An 8,630-nucleotide genomic window follows, 5' to 3' on the forward strand; every position below is an offset into this window, starting at 1 on the left:
AAGGCTAAATACAGTAAACACATCAATGAAAATGAGACTCAGCTACGCAAATCAGAGATCAATAAAAATAAGGTTGCTTCGGTGTGTGACTTTGAAAAAAACAACTATGTCTGACTGCATAGTTTTCTCCAGCCCCCTCTCCAACCTGTCCAACAATGACATGTTTAGCCGTATGTCGGTTTTCAACCGCTGGGCGTTCAGGTGGTGCTCTGAAAACAAGGTAGAATTTGTAGACAACTGGAGTGCATTTTTTTGGGGCGGCTGTGGCTGAGTGTTTAGGGCAGTTGTCCTCCAATGCAAGAATTGGGGGTTCGAATCCACCAGCAGTCAAATGCTGAAGTGTCCCTGGGCAAGGCACTGAACCCCTCATAGCCTCTGACGTGTGTCCCATCAGTGTATGAATGTGACCTAAAGCACTGATTAGTCTCTTTAGAATGATTTGTTCAATTAGCTTTGTAGAGATCTTGTAGAGTGCAGTGTGGATGGGTAAATGAGGGTACAGACTGTAGTGTAAAGCACTTTGAGTATCTTGAAATAAGATAGAAAGGCGCTATATAAGTACAGTCCCTTTACCATTTATCATTTTGGAGAAAACCTGGTCTGATGTGGAGAGATGGAATCCATCCCACCTTAAATGGAGCAGAACTTATCTCTAAAAACTTAGCTGATTCGGTTGGACATCCAGCATGGTGGCGCAACTGGTAGAGCTGCTGCCTCTTAGTGAGCAGGTCCTTGGTTCAAACACCGGTCCAGGGGCCATTCTGGGTGGAGTTTGCTTGTTCTCTCCGTGCATGCGTGGGTTTACTCCGGGTACTCCGGTTTCCTCCCACAGACCAAAAACATGCATGTTAGGCTGATTGGTAACTCTAAATTGTCATAAATATCAAGAGTATCAGGTTCAATAGGCTCAGAGTACAGGCAGCACAATGTCACAGTGGTTAGCACTGTTGCCTCACAGCAAGAAGGTCCTGGGTTCAATCCCCGGTTGGACCCGGGGTCTTTCTGTGTCGAGTTTGCATGTTCTTCTCGTGCTTGCATGGGTTTTCTCCGGGTACTCCCGTTTCCTTCCACAGAACAAAAGCATGCATGTCAGTCTGCCTTCAGGCCTAGACCTCCCTTGCAAAAGAGATCTGTAATCTCAGTGGGATTTGCCTGGTTTAAAAAGAGGTTAATAAAACAAATAATATAGTGTACAAAATAATTTTCATCAGATGAAATGAAGATTATGAATTCCACTGTAAGACTAGTTAAGACTTTTATGGGCTACTAATTTGAAACATTTTAGGATCTATGATTTTGCAAAAAGCACGGTGGCACAGGTAGAGCTGCTGCCTCTCAGCAAGCAGGTCCCTGGTTCAAATCCCGGTCCGGGGGCCTTTCTGGGTGGAGTTTGCATGTTCTCTCCGTGCATGCGTGGGTTTCCTCCAGGTACTCAGGTTTCCTCCCACAGACCAAAAACATGCATGTTAGGCTGATTGGTAACTCTAAATTGTCCCTAGGTGTGAGTGAGAGTGTGAAATGTTGTTTGTCTCGTTTGTCTCTATGTGTCCCTGTGATGGACTTGCGACCCATCCAGGGTGTACCCCGCCCTTCACACAGTGATTGCTGGACATGGGCACCGGCGACCCCCATGACCCAAAAATGGAAGAAGCAGGTAAAGATAATGGATGGATGGGTTGGACATCTAGGTTGTTGACAATTAATGGTCCAGTCTAGAAATCAGTCCAGGAAGCAAAGATCTAGTCTTTCACACTTCCCTGCTGCTTCTTCATTACCTACCCAAAACTCCCTTGAAATAGTGCCAACTCACCTACGGCTCATATCAAATAAACCAAAAATCACCTCTAAAAATATTAACCATAAAAATCTTATTAAAATAAACACAACTACTTTTCCAGAACAAACAAATAAAATCATTAAATGTGGACTAGTGAACATCAGATAGAAGCGATAGCTGTTCCTCAGGACATAGCTCCCAAGTCCAGCTCTCTTCAGCTTCCTGAGGAAGTAGAGATGCTTGTGGGCTTTCTTGACCAGACAGGAAGTGTTGGCTCTCCAGGTCAAGTCACTGGATATATGCACCCCCAGGTACCTGTAGCAGGAGACCACCTCCACAGCTGTTCTCCCGATGTGTAGGGGATGAAGAGGATTCTTGTCCTTTCTTAAATCCACCACCATCTCCTTGGTATTTTTCACAATGATGCAGAGATTATTGTCTCTACACCACTGCACCAGGTGTTCCACCTTTCTGTATTTGGTCTCATCATTGTTTGTGATGTGTTCCACTGTCATCCGCAAACTTCACTATATGGCAGCTGGGGGTCTCTAGCCGAGCAGTCATGTGTCAGCGGAGTGAACAGGAGGGGGCTCAGCACACATCCCTGGGGTGAGCCAGTGCTGAGGGTGATGGAGGAGGAGACGGTGTTGTGGATCCTGACAGTTTGAGATCTGCTGGTCAGGAAGTCCAGAATCCAGTTCCCCAGTGTGGGACTCAGTCTAAGAAAAGAGAGCTTCTGCACTAGGGTCTGTGGGACGATGGTGTTGAAGACTGAGGAGAAATCCAGAAAGAGCAGACGGATGTAAGTATTTTTGCTCTCCAGGTGGGTGAGGGCTGTATGGACCACCAATGAGATGGTGTCAGCAGTGGAGTGGTTCCGGTTCTAGGCGTACTGATGTGGGTCCACAGTGACGTCGATGGAGTCCTTGATGTGGGTCATGACCAGCCTCTCAAAGCACTTCATGACTACCGATGTTAAGGCTTTAGGTCGGTAGTCATTCAGGCCTGTCACTATAGAGCACTTGGGTACAGGGTCAATAGTGGTGGACTTAAAGCAGGTAGGGACAACTGCCATTGACAGTGAGGTGCTGAAGATGTCCGCCAACACCTCAGACAGCTGGTGTGTTCAGTCTTTCAGTACCCACCCTAGGAAGTTTTTTGGGCCTGCAGCCTTATGGGGGTTGATTCCCTGGAGGGTCTTCCTCACATCTGCTGTGGTCACACAGAGGGGCATGTCACTGGGTGGTGGTATAAGTCTGGTGCTGGAGGGGTGTTAGGATCCTCAAAGCAAGCATAGAACTTATTGAGTGCATCTGGTAATGAAGGGTCCCTATTGTACATCCCTGACGTTGTAGTTCGTAATGCACTTGATGCCCTTCCACATACACCAGGGGTCGTTGGTGATGAACTGACCCTGAATTTTCTGGGTGTATGTGGCTTTGGCCCTTGCAATGCCTACAGTCAATCTTTTCCTCGCCTCTCGGCGTGCTGATGTCTCACCTGTCCTGAATGCAGCGTCCCTAGCTTTAAAAATAGGCATTTAACTGTATGATCAAAAATCTGCTGAGGTTTAAAAATCATTAATACTGTTTCACAGTTGATTTAAATGAGTGGTTCACTTCAACATTTAGAAATGGTATGAACTAAACACACATTTGATTATCAAGATATTCTAAAATAGTAATGATAATATAAAAAAGAAGAGTGTTCTTTCAATTGATTAATTCAGGATACAATTAAATAGTCTCTTGATGAGATAATTTGTATTTCTGGATTCAAATCAATGAAATAACAGTTCCTGTCCCCTGAAGGTCTTCAGAGACAGATTGATGTCAGAGGCTTAGTTCACTACATCATTATTGTTTACATCCCGCTGGGTGTTAATGCTAACAAAGCATCAAAGGAGCTGTATGACACACTTAGCTCACTGCAGATGAAGCGCCTAGAGGCATTTTATGTGGTTGCAGGGGACTTTAACCACGTGAAACTGATGGACATTCTGCCCAGTTTTTACCATCATGTCACTTTTCCTAAGCAGAGCTCTTACCTCAGCATTCAGCCAGGGTTTCTGATTCGGATAACAGGTTACTGTCCTAGTGGTGAGGACACCATTAGCGCACTTGGAGATGAAGCCAAGAACAGAGGAGGTGCATTCCTCCAGGTCCACCGCTCCCTCATATGTAACCACCTGCCAATCTGTGCACTGAAAACCTGGAGTACAGAGTCTACATCCCTGGGCCAAACTGTGACTGTCTTCTTTGTTGGCTTAATCCATCTCATCAGCAGACAATATATTGGCACCAGCAGGATTGAGAAGTGGTCAGAGAGGCCAAGATGGGGTCGAGGAAGCGCTCTGTACGCACCGCAAATGTTAGTGTACACACAGTCCAGAGGGGTGTCTCCCTGCTTAAAGTAAGAGTGCATTTTAGTTTTCTGTCTGAATGAGGAGTAGTGATGTCGGTCGAAAGTCAGAGACAAACAGAGACGAGTTATTAGAACAAAGTGTCTTGTTTTTAAAACTAGCAGACAGTAAATAATTTCAACTGGCACCTGCGTTTGTCTCACATCGTCATAACATTTCTCTGTCTGTACTAACCATTCGTAAACATTCCTGCTGTCTTTTGACTTCTAGTGACCCTCTTGACATCACTAGAACCACCCCCCTGCTGGTTGTTTCAACCAATCAGGAAGTACCACGTAACAGGAAGTGTATACCCTTTTAAAAGGAACACTTCGTGGAACTATTCGGTTCGGTCCTGGAGTTCGGTCCTGGAACTCAGTTCAGTCCTGAAGTGCAGTCCTGGAGTTCAGTGCTGGAACTCAGTCGGAGCCTTAAGTCTTAGGGCTAAGTCTTCAGAACTTGGAGCAGATGGATGGGACCGTGTGCCAAGAGGTCGCTCCATTTAGCGGAGTCACGGCTCGCATCGCTGTGCACTCAACCAGAGCAGTAAATGCTCCACTTCTAAGGAAGCTTATTTGTTGGAACTGAGTATATGCATTTATTCTAAAGATTCCCAGCTACTTTAACCGAAGACGCTGTAAAGGGATCGTACTAATGGACTTCTGTTCCGGAGTGGATGCATCCTCTGCTAAGGTAACAAAGTCACTGCACGTCCTGAAGTGTACCGGAAAGCTGAGCGGGTGTCGGAGGAAGGGTGCAAAGTTCTGGTTTCACACATAGCTTCCATCTAAACCTCCCTTTAAATCTTTAAATCTATGTCTCCTCTTTAACTTTTCTATTCGCCAGTAATCTAGATGCCTTCAGAGGTGAATCAGCCTCAATCAGTAATGTTCTGTTGTCTTGTTAGTAAAGCGTGACAAGTTTATTAATCAGAAACAGATCAGCAAATCAATGTGTACATGTTTGATGTTAAATTTTGATTCTGTTAAATAAATGACCGCATTTATTATGATGGGTCAAAGATAATATGGCATCTCATGTCACTGATTAAACAATCCACTCACAGTTATCTTGGTCACATGGAATAAATTTAACTCGAAAAAGAAAAGAATCCGTTGTAATAAACAATTAATATTATTTGTGCTTGAATTAGCTTTAAGAATAATTAATTAGTAGTGAAGCTAACAGCTACATCACTACAATGACAAACACTGCAGTAAACTCCTGTGGCAGATAGTATGGCCAAATTTCATATTAATAAATTCTATCGCCTCAGAGCAGTAGCTTTTTACCAGTCCACAGTTTGTACACCAATCCTTATTCCCAAATTCAAAAACATTGAAGACAAAAACAACTGAATTTATTTGTAACAGAGGACGTTTCACTTCTCATCCGAGAAGCTTTCTCAGTTCAAAAAGCAGTGTGTGTGGGGTTCAGGTTATAAAGCTGAGATAAGATACACATAAATATGCAGATTACTCACAAACATACAGAGTCCGTCCCCCCCATGTTTTACCCGACCGATGGTCACGGTCTGCTCGGAATAGAATAACTGAAGACTGTTAATCTGGAAAGCTGAGTCTGGCATGTTGTTGTTAAGCCAGGTTTCCGTTAGGCAAAGAAAGCACACTTCTTCATCTCTGTAGAAACACTCATCCTCAGATGTAACAAGTCCATTTTGTTATCCAGTGAGCAGACATTGGCCAGAAAGAAAGTAGGAATTGATGGTCTTCTAGCCTTTAGCTGGGCCAACGTGCCCGCCCGTTTTCCCCTCTTCTGTTTCCAGGCACATCCTTTCCTCTTGACTGTTGCTCCTCACACTTTGCTGCACCATTCTGTTGTCCTCGGGAGCCGCTGTCTGCCGAGTGCAGATTTCAGCCTCGGTGATATATTAATAACTGAACTGTCTCTGATGGCCATCAGTTCAGTTGAGCTGTACTTGAGCTGGGAATTTAACACGGAACTAGTGCCGAAAACTGCCTCATAGAAATTAAAATAAATAAAATAAGGCTTAATCCTGGGAGCATGAGAAGCTGCTGCACTTCTGTGCGCTGCCACAGAAACACAGGCTATGGCGGTGCACAGTCTTAAGCCCAGTCTTAAACATACTCCCAGTAGCACTGAAAAGCAAACCACACACCCAAATCGAAAAGACGGTGAAACAAAAGCAGAATAAAATGAAGGAATACACAGACAAGAAAATATGAGCTAAAACATCAACAGTCAAAGTGGGTGACACTGTTCGTGTTCGCAGACCTGAGCATGTTCCCAAAGGATCTTTAAGATTTACAGAACCACGGACCGTCATGAAGAAAGTTGGACAAAACGCCAGACGCAAGTGGTATGCTTTAAAACTTGCACACTTCCCAGAACAAACCTGAACTGGCTCAGAACAAAACAACGACACTGTGCTGGATACCTTTGCACTTCCTGGAAACACTAATGAATCTGCTGCTGAGCTTAGAAGAAGTCAGAGATCTAGAAATGCACCAAGATAGTTAACAGGTTTTGTAAGATAAAGTGAAAACAAAATGTAAATTACTGCTGTTCAGACTGGTACAATTGTTCTTTAAGACCAGTAAAGATGTACTACTGTTTTGTTAAAGTACAACACAAGAAAATGTTACATCTAAGTAATTTCTTGAAGGAAAGGGAAAAGGTTGTGTTTGTTATGGGATATAAAGGACACCAGTGGGTGCTCAAAGACTGTATGTTTAAAACTTGCTGTACGGAGTGTGACTAGAGGGAGAAACCAAAGTGAAAGTAAACAGAGAACTGAAGCTGGGTACGTGTCTGCTTATTTTTCCTTTAATTCAATCTTGTAACCCACAACACCATATGACCAGTTATCTCTAGTAAACAGGGCAAAGTGTCAAGCTCAAACTGAAAACAGCAGAGCATGTGACAGAGATGGAGGGGTCAGACAGGAGGGCTCTACTGCTTGCAAAGCTCCGGAAGTTCTCACATTCTTCAGTGGAGTTCTCTGAGCTGGATGATTGTGGGGCATTAAGAACAGAGTTAATGGTTTTATAAAACAAATGAGGATTGGAGGAAACAAAGTCAGAAGTTGTGTTGTGTTCAGGATGACTCTCTACTACTAACATAATTGGCTTGTTTTTATTTTATTTTTTGCATTGTCTTAAGTTGACTAGCCATGATGGCCATCCTGAACTGGACTGACCCCCAAAAATAATCAAATGTAGAACTACAGCCAAGGATTACTTTCTGAGAGCTACCAGACAAACAGTGGATTCCAGAGGTTATTGGCAAAGTTTTAAAAACAGATCACTCTCACACACAGAACCTCAAAATAAAACAAACAAAACATTAATTAATGCTAATGATTTTTTAAATTTTATTCTGATGACCTTTTTTTAACCTGATGAGGATTCCCCACAGTTAACACTGTCTGAAGTTCCAGTGACTCCTGTAACGGTGAACTCATGGGATCAGCGTCTACAGCAGGAACACAAGTGTCAAAACCACCTCAGTGGTCCCAGAGAAGTCTTTTCACATCATAATCCATTTGTTCACTGCTTTATGGAGTGTAGAGCTGTAAGAAATTATAAAAAAAAAAAAAAAAAAAAAAGCAATCTGAACATATTTTCATAACTACCAGTAATAAACCATTTACAAAACCATGTGTCAATTTAAGTGCGTATTTGTTACAGAGTTGAACTTCACATAGAGTATGTAGTACAGGTACAGAATGTTAAAGAACATATTTTGGACTTCAGCTCATATTCATGTTCCTGGATGAATAGGACTTTTTCAGCTAATTTGTCACAGAAAAGGTTTATTTTGGCTTAACTGTGAGGACCGCTGACCGACAACATTTCTAGGTTTTATTTTTCAAAGAAAAGGGGAGAAACAAACTAAACAACCAGTACACCAGTGTCCCTCGTCAGTGAATGTCTGTAGTTTTCCAGATGAGTGTTTTCATTTGGATTTTTTTTTGACTGAAATTGAACAGGGAATGCAAGTAAACCTTTTTGTTTTTGGTTCAATATAAGGAGTCAAGTTAGGAGAACGAGTAGGAGTTGCACTGTGGAGAAGAACAGAGGTTTTTGTTGCTGTTTTTTGCTTGTTCGATGTGGCGCAGAGGGACGAGTGAAGGGAACACTTTTATCCACCACCAGGTGCAAGGGTGGAGCCAGGGGGTGGCCAGTGGTGGCCTTGGCTACCAAAGATTTATTTTTGGCCACTTTGGTTTCTTTAAGTCAAGGAGTTAGGGGTAAATAACATGAAATTAAAGGGAGGTACCGAGTTCCATTTTGTGTGTGGCTGCATCTTGAAGTAAGAAAAGTCACTATCAAAAATTGAGTGCGTATGACAAATAAAGAAACTCTGACTCTATTCATATCCAGAATTAAATCAACAATAAATTTATTTTATTATAATACAACACAAGACGAGCCTGTGAAAGGTTGCCAGTTTGAATCCCCTGAACCT

At 43.0% G+C, this 8,630-nt stretch overlaps 1 protein-coding gene across 1 annotated transcript in view; it reads right to left on the reverse strand.

Moving 5' to 3' along the window:
* Positions 1 to 2,660: 2,660 nt before the first annotated feature.
* Positions 2,661 to 8,630, reverse strand: part of agap2 (ArfGAP with GTPase domain, ankyrin repeat and PH domain 2) — a gene marked incomplete in the record, with an annotated part of 124,705 nt that continues 118,735 nt past the window's right edge. Inside the window, 2 exon segments of the mRNA XM_037683780.1 lie at positions 2,661 to 2,825; positions 2,919 to 3,039. Of these exon segments, the coding sequence (XP_037539708.1) occupies positions 2,661 to 2,825; positions 2,919 to 3,039 (286 nt within the window).

Source organism: Nematolebias whitei, chromosome 11 (assembly GCF_014905685.2).
Source record: "Nematolebias whitei isolate Nwh7 chromosome 11, NemWhi1, whole genome shotgun sequence".
Classification (NCBI taxonomy): domain Eukaryota; kingdom Metazoa; phylum Chordata; class Actinopteri; order Cyprinodontiformes; family Rivulidae; genus Nematolebias; species Nematolebias whitei.